At 40.2% G+C, this 16,341-nt stretch overlaps 3 protein-coding genes across 3 annotated transcripts in view; 2 read left to right on the top strand and 1 right to left on the bottom strand.

Moving 5' to 3' along the window:
* The first annotated feature begins 67 nt into the window (after positions 1–67).
* Positions 68–2,496, top strand: LOC135942490 (pyruvate dehydrogenase protein X component, mitochondrial-like). The gene is made up of 9 exons (XM_065488619.1): positions 68–271; positions 344–525; positions 719–912; positions 972–1,123; positions 1,172–1,335; positions 1,385–1,561; positions 1,618–1,802; positions 1,943–2,043; positions 2,099–2,496. Exons 1-9 carry the CDS (start codon positions 142–144, stop codon positions 2,272–2,274), a joined length of 1,461 nt encoding a protein of 486 aa, XP_065344691.1. The 5' UTR covers positions 68–141; the 3' UTR covers positions 2,275–2,496.
* A 335-nt stretch (positions 2,497–2,831) lies between these two features.
* Positions 2,832–7,592, bottom strand: LOC135943378 (nischarin). The gene is made up of 4 exons (XM_065489875.1): positions 7,370–7,592; positions 5,330–5,653; positions 3,746–4,122; positions 2,832–3,591 (listed from the first exon to the last, which is right to left on the bottom strand). The coding sequence occupies exons 1-4, from the start codon at positions 7,484–7,486 to the stop codon at positions 3,033–3,035; spliced, it is 1,377 nt and encodes a 458-aa protein (XP_065345947.1). The 5' UTR covers positions 7,487–7,592; the 3' UTR covers positions 2,832–3,032.
* A 1,124-nt stretch (positions 7,593–8,716) lies between these two features.
* kmr (kramer) overlaps positions 8,717–16,341 on the top strand; it is an 82,068-nt gene continuing 74,443 nt past the window's right edge. Inside the window, exons 1-2 of the mRNA XM_065490996.1 lie at positions 8,717–8,945; positions 13,886–13,938. The gene's annotated coding sequence lies outside the window, so the exon portion shown is untranslated. The remainder of the gene's footprint in view (positions 8,946–13,885; positions 13,939–16,341) is intronic.

Here is a 16,341-nt window from a genome sequence, read left to right as displayed (position 1 = left end):
TAACGGCGAACGTTTGCGAAATTGGTTTAAAAAATTTCCGGTTTCGCAATCAGCAGTAACCGTTTAAAACCGAGAACCGAGTGTCTTCTGTCTGTGTTGACGAATGACAAAAGGGTCATCTGATTGCCAGGGTCGGCTGCGATGGCCTCTGCACTAACAGGCCGCCTCGGCCGTCAGGTCGCTAACAAATTCCTGCCGACCCTGTTGACTCCGAAACTGAGGCTCAGGGTGAAGTTAGAGCATGGATTCCGTCAGTCAGCAGCGCTTTTCAGTGCGTGGGCTACGTCCTTGCTGTCTGTCGAGCGGACAACCTAAATAATAAGGTCACTCTTGCGGCTTGCAGTTGTTGGCTCCGAGATCAAGATGCCATCGTTGTCCCCGACCATGGCCGAGGGCACGATCGTCAAGTGGCTGAAGAACGAGGGTGACCCCATCGCGGCGGGCGACGTTCTCTGTGACATCCAGACTGACAAGGCCATCGTGTCATTCGAAATCGAGGAGGAGGGAATTCTGGCTAAAATTTTGGTAATTTTTTATGTTATGAAATGCAGTATATTGTGATCAGGGTAGAGGACAGGGCTACTGGGCAAGTGGGCAACGCCCTGTCCGCCCTCAGTCAAATTTTTGCTTTCTTGCCTGCCAAATCACCAAATAAGTTAAATAAATTGGTGTCCTTCTTGGGGCCAGGTTAAAATATCTAATAAATTGTTCTTGTCAGGTTGGGAATGATGCAAAGGACGTAAAGGTTGGAACATTAATCGCCCTGATGGTGGCCGAGGGTGAGGACTGGAAAGACGTGGAGATGCCAGCGGCAGGGTCAGCGGCACCACCTTCCTCCTCAGCAGAAGCAAAACCAGCTGCTAGTCAAGCTGCACCAGCTGTTGAAAAGAAAACAGGAGGTGGCCATTCAGGGTACAGTGACATTCACAATCAATTGGCCTCATTTTTATAATTAAAATTATCGGCTTCAGCGGTCAAGGTCCTGCGGTGCACCGGCTGTTGGAGCAATTCGGCCTGAGTTCTTCCGACGTTCCTGCCACAGGCCCTAAAGGCAACCTTTTGAAGGGTGATATCCTGAATTTAGTCAACCAGAAGGGTTTGAAGCCCAAGGCCCCTCAGACCGGTAGGATTTGAATTTGTCAAAAAATTTTAATCTGAGGAAAAAATTCAGTTCTGCCACCAGCTGCCAGCAAAGCTGCTGCACCTGCTGCCGCCGCCCCTGCCAAGACTCCTGCTGCCAAAGCCAAACCCCAGGTAGCGAAGGGAAGCAAATTCATTGACGTTGAACTTACAAATATGAGAAAGACAATCGCCAAGAGACTCTCACAGTCCAAGGTACTTGATTACATTTTAGTTTCTTGTTTACTCAAATTCTCATTTACAGTCAACAATTCCGCATTCTTATGGAGGAATCGATTGTGACATTTCTGAAGTGCTAAAATTGCGAAAGGCTTTGAAAGCAGAAGGCATCGCCACGTCCGTCAATGATTTTGTTATCAAAGCAGTTGCAACCGCACTCAGACAGTACCCTCACATGAATTGCATTTGGGATGGCCAACAGGTTAATTTAGCAATACATTGAACGTACTTTCAACTCAATAACATTTTGCTCTGCAGGCTGTTCCTGTAGGTGATGTTGATGTGTCTGTTGCTGTCGCCACAGACACAGGCCTAATAACACCAATTGTAAAGAAAGCCAATGAAAAGGGCGTGCAGGAGATTTCGGCAGTGGTGCGCGATTTGGCAGCCAGGGCGAAGCAAGGAAAACTCCAGCTGAACGAGTTTCAGGGAGGAAGTTTCACGTAAGGGCTAAAAATATACGTTAATGCAGGGGTTTACAAGTTATGAGGCTCCAAATAGCCTTTAGCTTGTTATGAAACTCGCAGTTAGAAAGTTTACATACCTATAAGTCTAGATTTACGGTTAAATTTTCTTTAAATAGGATATCAAACTTGGGCATGTTTGGAATCAACCACTTCAGCGCCATCATCAATCCCCCGCAGTGCAGCATTTTGGCAGTCGGAACTGGCCGCTTGATTTTGGGTAAAAATTTACTTACTCAATCACAACAGTTGTTTCTTACGAAATGATTCTTCAGGTTCTGACGGCAAACCGGTGCAAAGCATGAACGTGACCCTGAGCTATGACAGGCGGGCAATTGACGAAGAGCAAGCGGCAGAGTTTCTTTCTGGCCTCAGGGACATTTTGAAGGATCCGTCTCGCATGTTGCTTGGAGGTGTGCCGCCCTCCATGAGGGCCAGGGTTGGCATTTGAACTCACCACTGTATGTGAGCCAATTAGTTGGAGGTAGATGAATGTTAACAAGCACAATTTCTGCAAAATAGAAACTGTAAATTCGATCGAGCTCCTTGGGTTTTCCATCTACTTGCCGGAACAGATTTCTCATTATGAAAGCTGAACTTTCCTGATTGTTATATTTATTTGACAAGTTATGTGCTGAAATGATCAATAAAAAATTCCTGTTATTCGTTGAAAGGCTGAATTTTCATTAATTATCATTCCAAAATTCATATCCAGATTTTTTAGGAAATTTTAGCAATCAGCTTACTTTTAATGTTTAAAAATGTGATAAAATCTATTGGCTAGGTAATATATTAGAAGGCATAATTTTTAAAACATAAGGAAAATAAAAGCTCTAGATGGAAGATTGTTTTGACAGTATTCTGAGATCAAGCACAAAACAAAAACTATTAAAAAGTTGACTATCTCGTGAAGCTTTTAAGTAGTTCAGATCCAAAGTTTTAACTTGAAGAGATCATGTAATTATGTGCCTTGAAATAAAAGGATAAATGCTTCAAGAACAACCAATGTTAGTTTAAGAAGTTATTTTATTGGAAGTTCATTAATATTCTAAGCAACATTTTCGGTTAATAAATAATAGCAACTGGTTGGTCACTTAGAAACATTGTTATTTAACAAACAACTAGACGATAATAGTGAAAAATCGTTAGCACACTCAATACTAACAGTGTATAATAAATATTCGGAATGACTTATTATTGGAGCCAGAGCTAGCTGTACCTGGGCGTCCTAGGAGGTGGTGTGCGGCCCTCCTTGACTACCCTGAGTACTTGTAGTATTGCAATCGTGTCCATCTCCTTCTGGTTCGGCCGCTCATTGTCCAAATAAATATCAGCCGCGCGGCTGCTGAACCTCTCGAGGACCCTGGTGCGGTAGTCGACCGTGGTCGAAACGGGGTTGCCCGTCAGGGTCAGGTACTCTAGGTTAGGCAGGCCACTCAGGTGGCTCGCCTCGGACACGTCGGACACTGTGTTCCTGGCGAGGTCCAGTCTCTCTAGCGAATACAGTTTGGAAAAGCCGCCCAGGGTGCTGATGTGGTTCTCGGACAGGTCGAGACGCACCACGTTGCCCAGGCAGCAGTGCAAGTCTTTGATCGAGTAGAAGGCGTTGGCCGACAGGCTCAGTTCGGACAGGTGCGGCAGGTGCGTCAGTCCGGTCACCCTGTTCAGCTTGTTGTGACTCAGCTTCAGCTTCCTGACGTGCGCCATCAGCCGAAATGACTCGTCTATCTCCTCCAGATAATTAAAACTTAGATCTAATTCGGTAAGCCTAAAACAAACATAATTAAAACATTAAAAAATCCCTGCTTTCAACCAAATTAATTTCAATTACATGAAAACTGCACAATTAAATCAATTTAGCTAAAGAAAACTGTAAAATCAATGTAATTAATGTAAATGTGGACAAAGCTTCTCGTTCTCACCTGTGCCAGTTGTAATCTTCGCCTGCGGACGCAACGTCCTTGTGGAGGGCGTCGCACATGGCGAGCGTGGCGATGGAGCGCAGTTGCGAATGGTGAACAGCGAGTGAGTGCACGTGCGCCCTGATGTTCTGCGCGTCCTTGATCTGCGTCACGTTGACCTCGGTCATGACCAGGTGACGGAGGCTCTTGAAGGCGCTCAGGTTGTACGGCAGGTTGTTCTGAATCAGGTTGCTCGTGTTGAGCGGAAAATTGCTGCCCTCGATCTCGACCTTGGTCAGCTGCCAGCAGAAATCCAACACGTGACTCAGGTCCAGCCGCTTGTCGGGGATGTCTACCGGAGGACACGGCTGCCGCAGCCTTTCGCTGATTGCGTGCAACTGAAGGGGAAACAAAATTTATATATTATTGTCTCTTTTGATTTTAGAATGATGAAAGAAAAAGGATTCCTTTCTTTTGCATCAGATAAATATTTTTCTGGCCAATGAAAGGTTTAACTTCACTTCTCTTTTAGCGCTTATTGAAATATGTATTTGTCCAAGTGTCACAAACTTAAAAAAGAACACAGAAAAAAGTTGTTTAATATTTTTTGTCAACAAAGAAAACGAACAGTGATTTTCTTTTTTTATTGAGAGTGAATTGAACCCGTTTTTAAGCATACCTGAACCTTAATTTTGTTTTTATTTAATATGAATACTTCTAGCATTACCACCAAAACGAACAAGACATGAATTTTTCCACGTAGAATCATTTGAAAATGCAAAAAATCTTAGCTGTAAAATGGGTAGGGAAACTGTCTAAAATATTTAGATAAAAAACGAGGACAGTTGATAAGCTGTTTTGACTGAAAAACTGATTGGACGAAAATTCCACTAAAAGACGCAAAAATATGAACTTTTTCTTGGTTTGTAGTCTGTTAATAGACGCATTTAAGACGGTTTTGGCAGCTTTAAACGATTACAAGTATGGTTTAAATGGCCTTAAATTGCATGATTTGTGCTCAACTGATGGTCCCGCAACGATTAAATGCTCAGAAAAAATAATCGACCGTCTAAATTTCACAGCCCAAATGATACACGATGAGCTAAAAGACATTTAACTAACTAAATGTTAAAAAAATATTAGAGTAAAAATTGTATAAGTTGATTTTAGAGATAGATCTGCACTGCAGAATTGAATTTTTAATTTTGCTAAACTTCATGGTTACAATTTAAGGAAAGGTTTGTTTTATATCCTTTGGATTCAAGTCGCTTTTAACGCATCCTTCATTACATTTAAAATACAATTTATTTTTCTAAATTTAAGAGCTTTGTTTTGTAGATAGTTACTTGTTAATGCTTTTAAACTTCTAAAGAGACGAAAGATAAAATTTTAAATCTCTTTTTTAACATTTTATGAATATTGAAAACATCTATTGCTGCAATTTTTAAAATGAGTCTTTGGACCCAATAAAACATTCATGTTCACTCCACAAAAAGACTTAATTAAACATAGAGCATTATCTTTCATTTTTAAGTTTGTAGAAATTATATTATAATTATTTTCAGACAAATCTATACTACTAAATTATGCAAAATTATCCTGTACCTGCAACGGAGTGAATTTGTAAGAGGAGCTGTTCTGTAGGAGGAGGTCGCCCTCGTTGAAGAACTGGAGGGCCATACCCTGCAGCAGGTAGAGCACCTCATACTGATGGAAGTGCAGGAAGAAGGCCAATTCTTGTGGCATGGCAATCTTCAGGAAGTTCATCACGCTGCGCAGGTACGTCTCAAGGGCCGCCCTCCGATTTTCGATGAAAACAGGGTCCTGGTTGCCGATCACCTTCTTGGGCGGCAGAAGGTCTTTGGCCACGCCATGGTCCGCCACCAGGATTTCGTGCAGCGCAGCGAAAGCACTATACCGGTGCTTCACCTGGAGTCAAAGGTGTTTTTAGTTTTTCATAACAAAATTCTAATCTAGTTTTTAATATTTTTTAAGAAAATGGAAGGGTTATAGAAAGGACAGTAGAAACGGAAAAGATAATAAATATGTACGTAGGTTAGTAGTTTTGACGAAATGTCACGGGTTGGAGAACAAAATTTGAATGGGGGAGAGCAAACTCAGTGACATTTTCACAAGACATCATTCAAACTAGTAGATTGCTCCATAAATTTTTGTTCGATAAAGAATTCATTTGTACGGGCTTTATGGAACAATTTAAGAAAACTTCGAGACATCAGTATGTCATCTCTTTGTGATGCAATTTCAAAATTAAGTGGCTCTATAAATTCCTCTTGCCGAGCCCGATCTAATAAACACCAAATTTGATGTCCTACATCAAGGTAATAGGCCACTAACGCTAATTATTATGTTTCTAATTTTAAATGTGGAAATAATGAGCTTAATAAGGATTTTGGAAATTTGAAAACGTGCTTAAATGTGTGAAGTTGTTTGAAAATTTTACAGTGGCATTATTATATGTGAAAAACCTTTTAAGACTTGGCAAACAATGAATTTTTTTCGACTTTTTAGAGTTTGGAAAAATGTTAACTCCAAATATCAATTTCTAATCATAAGATTTTCAAAAACTACCCACCAGCTGAAGGGTTCAGGAGGTGTTTAACTCCACACTTTTCACCCACATGCTACAATTCTAGTGGCAAAAATGCTGTAAAGCATGCTTCCTCGGGGCTTACAAATTTTTAAACTAACCAAAACTCACTCGAAATTACCACAAAATAATCTATTTTAAAATTCCTACCTTTTTTAAATGCAAAAGAATAAAAAAACAGCGTTTTAAAATTATTTTTGTTTTCTAAGGTGGTTGAAATTTGCCAACAACCCTTCAGCTGGTCAGAGGAGATCGATACAAGTTTAACTGTGTTCAGTGTTGCAATTTGGATGGTTAGAAGCCGAGGAATTGGGGTTAAATAATTTTCTAAATTCAAAAATTTGAGAAAAAAATCGCGTTATATTGAGAGTTGAAGATGAATTTCTCTAAAAACAAAAAAAACACACTAACAATCTGAAAATTTCACACGAGTTCACACGTCACGAAGCAACTTTAAAGAACACTTTCAAACCAATATTGAATATTGACCAAGATAATATAATATTGACAAGCATTGAGCTCATTCAAATATTTTTGTTTGTAAAACTATAAAAATAACACAGTTCGTTAATTTTCGTAATTTATTGGTTGACAGAATTGATTTGAACCGTTTAAAACAGTACAGTCATAAAAGTTTATGTCTTATGTCATTGAAATGGCTTTATCAAGTTAAAAGCTGCTGCTTAAAAGGTTTCTCAACTCGTACAACGCCAGTTATTAGTTAATGTTTACCTCATCTTTCGTCTTTCTTTCCCAAAAATTAGGTAATAAATAGTAAAATGAAGCAAAAGTTTGGCAACAAAAGCTTTCATCATCTGACAACTATCATACAAATTCGGACTAAATTGAACCTCGATTAAAATTTCAGTAATTCATACCAGTTTAACCGTTTTAAAATTTTCAACCTCATCTTAACTGTTAAAATTACAGTTATCACGCGACACACTTCGCAAAAACGCATCAATTTGGGCAAAAATTTACAATTTCATTCCGAGGTGACTGTCCTAGGCGCATATGTACATAGACAAGGCACTCACCTGCCACTTGACCGGTCCCAGGGTGACATGGATGACGTAGATGGTCACCTTGATGTCCCGCTCCACGTACGGAATCTGCAGGCCGATCTCGTTTCGGTGCTGCAGAAAATTAGCCATTCTTGCCAAAAGTGGACTCGAACATAAGTCACATCCTCGTCATGTGAACCAAATTACGACTCCTCAACGCTGAATTTGTTGACACCCAGCTGTGCTGACAATGAGTAAACATTGTGGTGCAACTGCAGCGTGAGTTCGAATATCTGCGTGGAGATGGCGCACCATTCAACGTCTACGCGGGATAGTAAAATATAATAGATTAAAATTCCTCCACTCTCCATTCTATTGTCAAGTTGTTACAAATAATAGAATATTATAGTACCTCTGCCGGTAATTTCTGAAAGGAATAAACTAAAAATTCTAAAAGAAAGACCTAGTTGCAATTCCAATAAGATTCAGCAAAAAGAAAAAATGGTAGAACTTTTTTAAAAATGAAATTCCAGTGAAAATAATGTTATTGTTGTTTTCGTCAAGATCAATTTTACATGATTTAATTTAAATTTTCAGCATTTTCATGTTCGACATAAATAATTTGTTTCCGATTTATTGAATATTAACGTTAATATTTTTTCAGAGATTTAAATCTCGTACATCAAAGTCACGAGCAAGATACTCTGACAAAAATATGAATTATACCTACACCCTGTGTATGGGTTCAGGTAAAGTGTGGGAAAAAGATGATGAATGGCGATATTGAATCACCAAACAAAAATTCCGCCCCTATTCACCCGTGGGTTTTTGTTAAGCAAGCTGACTATACATATTTAGACTTTTTCAGGCTCCGCGGTCTGGTGTATTAGTCACCTGAAACGAATGGGAAGCTCAAAGGGCAACCCTGGTTTAGCCGCTTCTCCTATATAAAATGAGGGGAGAAGAGCTTAGCTTCAACCGCATAGGTGACTGCTTGCCTTTGTGCCGCGGAAAAATGGAATATCGGGAATATCTCTTACCAACCTTTTTCCGCGGCACGAACATGTCAAATGTTACAAACGAATTAAATTTTCAATAAAATATATTTAACAAAATTATAAAATTCTTCCTGTGACTTGAAGGAAACTTGCCATTTATGAATTATTAAAACCTTTTTAATAGTTTGGATGAAAATCAAAATTTTTGAGCAGTTCTGTGAGCAACCTGCCACGACTGTGACTTTGCCTGGTTAAATGCCGCAGCAATAAAAGCAAAATAATGGGCGATGAGGAGGCAGCTCGCTTTCTTGTGGTGGGAAGGAATCTGGCTAAGGTATAGTGCCCGAGGCAAGTGAACGAAGTTACTCGCTCGGCCCCTCTCGGCGTCAGGTTGTGCTCTCCTCTCTCAGGTCGCGATGAGAAGCCGCCAGTATGGTGTTTGCCGTTGATTCGTGCGTCTAAATTTGGTTCTGTTTGCCCCCGCGTGTGCCCCTGCCCCCTGGGCTATGTGAGTGACCCCCAAAAAGGCCCGACCTCGGATAACCGGTCGATATGCGCCCGGCGTTCAAGTCTCCGCCATCGGCTTCGGCCGCCGACTACTTCGGCTGCAGGTCTGTTCTTTTCTTTATATGTGTATTCTATACCGCCAAGCCCGAGAACGAGGCAATGGCTGTCTAGCATTAAGTTCACTGAAACGAGAGAGAGATTTACTTTTGAACACACACGTGTCTCGGGCAAGTTTCCGAAACGAAATTGTTGCTGAACGTTTTGATTTGGAGTAGTTTTGAAATTATATTTTATGCTTCGCCAGGTGACTTTTCATTTATTTTCGAGTGATATAGAGTACATTTAAGGTCGTTGGTTTTAAAATAAAATTTCAAACAAACAGAATGATATCAATTTAAAATAGAAAGCACCAGTGATTGGATTGACTGGAAATTTTTAAACTTCAATCATCGGCATTTTTCTGCTTTTATGCCAGGACAAAAAAAAATTAAGTTCCTTAGCAAAACAAATAATGCAGTTCCCAGGTCCAGTGGCAAAGCTATTCGAACCCGGAATGAAATTTCATTAATGATAATATGTTAAGAAATTTTCGTTCTAGTATTTGACACCGGCGGAATGCATTGAGACATTAATACTTTTGAAAAGAAGATAAAACTTTTATTGTGGCAGTAATCTTTTCTGTTACGCAACACCTCCACCCATTTAAAAATATTTTGTGACCCATAACAAGGTCTTGATAAAAAGTTTTGTGCTTGAAGTGTCGGCACACTGTTTGATTTTATTGATATTTGGCTTAAAAACTATTAAAATTTGCAATTTAATATTATCGTGATTTCACCCAGATAAGGAGGAATAGGAAATATTCGATTTCAGGTTTTTAAGTTAGATTAAATCTGGATAACATTATAAGTTGATCTAATAAACCTCGAATATTTTTCGAAATTGTGTCACAACAATGGCTAAAATTGTTTCTTTAAGTTGATGCATACACAGGGCAGCAATCGAAAGCTATTTTAGAATCAATTAAAAGTTCACCAATTTTCTCCAAAGTTTAGACCACTTAACAGATTTTGATTCCTCGTAACGTTGATTGTGAAAACTGTTTGTTTTGAACATAAAATTAATATTTCAAGTAAGAAGACAGTCTTTAAACTTTGGAAAGCATGCTTGTCTCAAACATTTACAGTCAATTTGTCTTAAATTGAATCCTTAGATATTTTTTGTTAATGCATTTTGGCAACAATGATCTTCCGGATATTGCAGTATCAATCCTCTTTAATGGAGCTGATTGTGAGTGAAGACTTTCTTTCCATCAGCTGGTCATGCTACTCGGTATCATAAGTTATGGTTCAGCCAGTGTTTGGTGCAGAAATCACTCTAAATTTCGCGTTAGGTAGACGATCACTTTCTCCACCGACCAGATGGGCTGCACCTGATCCAACAATCAATCTCGCCGCACGCGGTGTCAGGTTGCAAAGGTCCGAAAAAGTGCCATTATTTCCTGGTGCTATATTCGTGACGTGAGAGCAGATAAGGATCTTGATAATTTCACAAATAAACTCACCTGCTGACGATTTACATAAATTCAGGTGGAGGGAGAAAGGGAACTAGAATAAAAACTCGTTGACACGCTCAGTCAGTGGGAAATTTTCGGTGCAAGCAGTGGAGACATGATAATTAAGCGCAGTTTAATTGCATTCAGCGCCGGCCGAGCACGATGATTCGACTCTTCTGCTTTTATTCTATTCAGAAAGGGAAAACGCATGTTAAAGAAGACAATCGCCACTTCGCTGGAATCGAGGAAACGCGTGAAAGAGAAGGGAAATGAAATTAGCTTCTTCTTCTCTCGATTGTTGAGCACAAATAATGGTTTTATATTCTTCCCGTTCTGGGTCGCTTTAATTTGTCCGAAACGTGCCGGTCTGAAATCAAATTTTCCCACTCCTCTTGGAAAAATAAGGAAGAAAATCTCTACCTGGAATAATTAAAAAATCTGTAGACACATTTTAATTTAAAAAATCCACAGAAAATTTTTAGAATTCTGATTTAATTGAAGGAGAAGGCAATAAATTTAGAATTAGGAAGACGAGCTGATTCTATGGTTTGAGTTGGTTGTAGTGGATCAGGTCTCTTGCAAGTTTTCTTAACAGGACTAAGTGAAACACCCTTTTTGTTAAAAATTGGTGGGTATGTAATCAATATTTTTCTTTCCCAATTTCTTTGTTGAACATTAATCGGTTGAGAAATAGAAGAATTTTTCCTTGTTCTTCAGGAAAAAGAATTAAACCTCTGATAGTCCAGAGAAAATCTTTACGGACAGAGGATACACGTCTTTCTAATTTCTATTTAAATGCTCTCTCGAGAGTGGGACCGCGTCTTGAGGAGCTGTGTGTGTGTGACTGGCATTTCTCGCTGACTGACCAGCGTGGGAGTCGAAACGAAAGACCAAATTTACTGTTACGTCAAGTAAGTGCCTACGCCGCACAGCGGGTCGGGCGCGCGTGTTTTTTCTGCGTGGTTTTTCCGGCATGTGCCAGCGCATTTCCACTCGAAAGGGCAAAACAGCGAGGCTGTATAAATGCAATCCGAATTCCCGCACGATGACTCACTTTCCAAACATTCGAGAGGTCGACGTGTGGTTTTTTTTATTTTCTCCAGCGCCAGCTGCGGAGGTTGGAAATAAAATCCTCAGACACTCCTGTTGCATAAGTTAAAAGTTTGTCTCTTCGCTGCTCGCGCAGGGTTATTGCTCACTCCGTTGGCATTCATTCCGCCGACCTGCGGGTCACTGCGAGTCGAGGAGTTTTCTGCCACGCCGCTCGCTGCATTCCGCGACTCTTGAAAAGCAACACCAATAATTAATCAATTCGCTTCGAGCAAATGAATCTGAATTGGATCTGATGAAAAGTCGAATTTCCGATATCCACTAGCATATCGAGAAACGGAAACAAAATCGATTCTCCTCGGAAGGTGCGTGCTGCACAATGAATTCCACAAGGTGTAGGATGAAATAGAATGTTGCACCTTAAAGCTGAAGCAGGTCTTTTTGTACACGTAGAGGACGACAGAAACACCTTTAACGCATTTACCCTGATTGTGAGTGAATGAAGAGCCCTCCCCCGAGTGCCGAACGTCTCCCCTTCATCTGTACAGTCATGGTTTTTTTGTTGTTACACTGAAGGTTGGATACATGCAGCTGCCCTCTACAGCTCTCATCCTTCAGAGAGTATTTTCTATTCCACCTGGTTGGTATTCCTGGGAAGTGCAGCGACTGTAATCTATTCAACAATAATTCCTTTTTTTGTAACTTAATACCAAGATGAAATTTGATCATTTAAAGATCAAAGTCCAACACGCGTTAAAATGGTACATGCGATGTTACAAAATTCAAGAATTTGATTTTTTCACTCAATATTCGTCGGTAGAATAAAAACGCTATGTCATTTAGAATGAACAAATAAAAATCTGAAATGATCATTCGTCTAAAATCCTTCTTCTTCGGATTAGGAGTTTAGATAAAATCAATTCTCTGCTTCTGTGCGTGCATTCCTTATTCGCTAACGGAATATTTGTCACAAGTCACTTGTCACGACCACTGTGCAGAACAGCGATGCGGATCGTTCTGGATTGGAGCTTTTCGTCTTGCCAGATTAACCTTACTCCTCTGCGACTGAGTGATTCTCCGGAATGGAAGAAACGTGGCACATAATATATGTATATGATGGATTGAAATAAACGACACAAATCGTGGAATATATTAAGCGTGTTGCATTATGCTTTTCAAGGCTCTTCATTCACTTTGAGAAGTATTGGTGGAGCGAGCGCACAATTTACGGACCAAATCCCAGTTTTATATGATCCGAGGGAACGATAAAAATCGAAAAAGTGTGTAATTGTGTTTGTATCACGATTCACTGGCTTCTCTAAGGGCCAGAAACCCTGCTCGTCCACGCCGGCTGGTCGCTCGGCCATATTCATAGTCACGGCTCGTAATAATAAAGAGTGAGAGAGAGAAAAAGAATATAGTATTATACCTTCCAAGGTCGCGTCCATTATAACTCACACGACTCGCAGGAGAGAGATGAAAAATTTTCGTTGGGTGCGGCCCGCCATGTGCTCGGCAAGACAAAAGCGATGGAAATTCGGCACTCGGCGTTTTGGCAATAAAATTTTATTATTTTTCGTTTTATTTGTCCTGTGCGAAATATAATTGTTGTTGCGGCTCTGACGAAGCCCGCTCACGGCAGATCGCGATAAGTGCAGTGCCAGAGGAGAGTTGAAAGAAAGAAACAGGTTTATCGCGCTTTTCCGCACACAACGCGTTTCAACATTTCAATTGACCTTTGTGCCTCGAAATTCCCCAAAGGCCGCAGAAGGCTTATCGCCGAGTGCAGTTTCTTTTACGGCTTGACCAAGCAGAAACGCTGGAAATTGAACTCACAAAGCTGTAGTAAAGAAGGAAAATGATGCAAGGCTGTATTGTTTACTTTTTAGGCATTTTCTACATAAATCGAATTTAATCTTTGAGGATGAGGTATTGAGCTTTCCAACAAATCTAGTGCATGTTGCAATGAAATTAGAAACTACGTAATGCTACTGGGAGCAATTCTATATCATTTGAGCTAAATTAAATCAACAAATTATGCATGACATTTGACTAATCGTGGATAAAATTACACGCCAATAAGCCCTTACTTATCCTTCGCCTATTTGACGGCTTAGAAAAGCAATGAGCCTCGCAATTTAATGGTCATTACATTACACAGTTTCCAGGCGTATATATATAGATCAGAAGGTCGTACTAAATTATTTAATTTGCGAGAAAAACAGAACTGGTCTCGCTGGCGTCAACCCAGCAGGTTTATTTGTCGAAGAATTTGTTCTAATTACGTGTCTGATTGTGGAAAATAAGAATTCAGCACGAGTGTTTGTTTCCCTTTCGGTTTCACTCACTCAGCGGTTGGTTTCCACTTATAGCTAACCATACGAAATTAACAAGCTGTGATAATCACGCACTAATGCGGCGGAAATTTTGTTCCCACAGGTTGAGCCGGCGTCAGCAGAATCCGCACTAATTGCCGAGCAGCACCATTAAAGGTAAGTGCCGCCGCCACCGCCGAATTATTATTATTGCATTTTCCCTTTTTCAATTTGGGTCCGTAATTCGCCATCACACTTTCGGCTTCTTTTCCGTCCCGAGAACGCCTTTGTTTACTCCGCCGAGTGTGGAGAACGCGAGCATGAGCGTGGAATATTACGATTTTTTGTTTTTTTGCTCTCCACCGGCACGCCAGCAAACCCAGCAGACTGTGCGTTTTCTCCTTCAGTTCGTTATTCGTTCCGTTCGCAGAGTGCAAAAGCGATTTGTGGCCGGCAGGCTCTTTTCTTGGCCTTGACTCGCCGTCGCTCTTTGCGGCGTATCCAGATATGACTCAAAAAGATGACGCGATTCCTTTCCTCCTCGGGCTCGGCCCTTTGTGCATTTTTGTGACTTTTCTAACAGGTGTCATAACTGATATACGCATTGCAAAAGGGCCAAAAGCAGCTAGCTTTCTCTATTTTTTCCTTCTCTGGGTTTAACGGCCAAGGGTATAGAGGACGTCGATTTATTTCGCAGAAAATTGTGATGATAGCTGTCCAGTTTGAAACGTCTATACATAGCTTCTGGCCAAGAGGATAAAAATGTTTTACGGGACGATGGATTTTGGTCCCTATGTGATGCAGCAAGAAACTGTCACTGTCAGAAAAGGAGGATTTATCCAACTTAGATTTGTGCAGATCCAATTATTGATTTTTCCTTAACCTTAAAGTGGAATGATACGGGGCAACAGTGGAAAATTATTTGAATTGTTGGATGCCATAAACAATTGATCGATTAACAATTTATTCAACAATTTGCAATAGTAAAAAAGGACCTTCCTTCAGTAAAAATTCCAATTTTGCCGATTTTCTTCAAAATTTACAGTGTTTCAACATATTTTCTTGGCATATTTCGATTCCTCTCGTCGAGATCTGTCCAACGGTGTATGCCACTTATTGGGGAAACTCTTGGTTTTGAAATTAAATCGGATTTCCAGTAAGGAGACAGCCATCACCATTTGAAAAGCACGGTAGCTTTCCAGCCAATTTTCTCAAAAAATTACAATGCTTCTTAGGTCAATTTAGGCTTTAACTGAATCCTAAGGGATGAGTTTATGCTTTGGCAACAAGCATTTTCTAGGCTTTTGCAGTAACATTGCCCCAACATGATAGTTTGGACGGTGTGGACCATTGAAATGCATTTAAAATTTTCAAGCCTCTTGGAACAATGTTGAGCAATGAATGATTGGAAAAAATTAATTGTTGTTTATTGAAAATGTGGAGTATAATTATGATTATGTAAACTGTTGGATTTTTCCATTAGTTTAACCCTTCAACGCAAAAGTCTCTCAATAAGAATTGAATAATTAATTTTCATGCAATGTGCCTGAACTTTCAAAACACAAAAGTAATTTACAACAATGCTGAACCAAATCTACCAGCTAAGAGCGGAGGAAGTAAATTATATATGCAAACACAAAACATGATTATGAGCGGGATCCTTGGCAAGTCTAAGCCTGGAATGAATTTCAACTCGGAAATCCGGGCAAAACTTTGCAAAGCCCCCTCGAATTTATGCTGACAAAGCAGCTTTAATATATCTCTTGCTTTTTCCACCTCGATTGGCTTTGCAAAGACGATATTTCTCTCTGCAGCGTATTTTCAATTCGACGCCGGTGCTCACACACTCGTGCGATAATGCGCGCATATTTATTCCTGCACGTATCGGAGGATTACGGCAGAGATTAGTCTCCCCGTATGTGCACCGTGGAAGGGAGAGAGAGAGACACACATTCATTAGACTTGCCGTCGGTGATTATTTGAGCTGAGAGAGCAATTTCGCAGCCACGCTGATCACCGCAACTTCCCCTCACGCTATACGTTGGAAATCATCCCCGTTAATTGCGCCGTTAATCGTCCGCTCGCATTTATCCTCGAGTGCACCCCAAAAAGCGCGAAGTCTGACTTGGAGGCGACGAAATTGTAATGAAGCACCGCAGCCGCGACGTCGTGATGCGGTTTTGACCAAAAAAGGAAGCTGAAAAAAGGCCAAAAACGTGGGACCGAAATTTATATCTTAACTTTAGGCGTGAAATCTATTCAGCCTTGGAACGTCTGGTTTTTATTTTTTCCCCAGTCTGCTAGGTATTAATTTGCGAATCGGAGCAGAGGAATAATAGTGTTACGTCTCTGGTTGTCAGAAATGTGGTTAACGGAAAATTAAGAAATATTTTAATCTCTGGCTTTTAATTTTTTAGTCTCCAGACGATTTTTTGGTCGATTTAGACGGGTTTTTATAGGTTCAACTCGCACGTCATTCAGGCTCTAATGGATTTTTAATAATTCATTTTCTCGGAAAATATAATTTTCTTACAATAGAGTGAGTAAAACTGAAATTAATTCCTTATACTGAAAATGATC

This window comes from Cloeon dipterum, chromosome 4 (genome assembly GCF_949628265.1).
Source record: "Cloeon dipterum chromosome 4, ieCloDipt1.1, whole genome shotgun sequence".
Lineage (NCBI taxonomy): Eukaryota > Metazoa > Arthropoda > Insecta > Ephemeroptera > Baetidae > Cloeon > Cloeon dipterum.
Note: the sequence above shows the minus strand (reverse complement) of the source record. Positions and strands in the feature narration are given on the sequence as shown.

Coding starts and splice junctions, on each gene's coding strand:
- LOC135942490 (XM_065488619.1), top strand. CDS start 142: ATGGCCTCTGCACTAACAGGCCGCCTCGGCCGTCAGGTCGCTAACAAA. Junction 1,124..1,171: donor GCCCAAGGCCCCTCAGACCG/GTAGGATTTGAA, acceptor GAAAAAATTCAG/TTCTGCCACCAGCTGCCAGC. Junction 1,336..1,384: donor AGAGACTCTCACAGTCCAAG/GTACTTGATTAC, acceptor TCTCATTTACAG/TCAACAATTCCGCATTCTTA.
- LOC135943378 (XM_065489875.1), bottom strand. CDS start 7,486: ATGGCTAATTTTCTGCAGCACCGAAACGAGATCGGCCTGCAGATTCCG. Junction 5,654..7,369: donor TGGGACCGGTCAAGTGGCAG/GTGAGTGCCTTG, acceptor CTTTGACTCCAG/GTGAAGCACCGGTATAGTGC. Junction 3,592..3,745: donor GAAGATTACAACTGGCACAG/GTGAGAACGAGA, acceptor TGTTTGTTTTAG/GCTTACCGAATTAGATCTAA.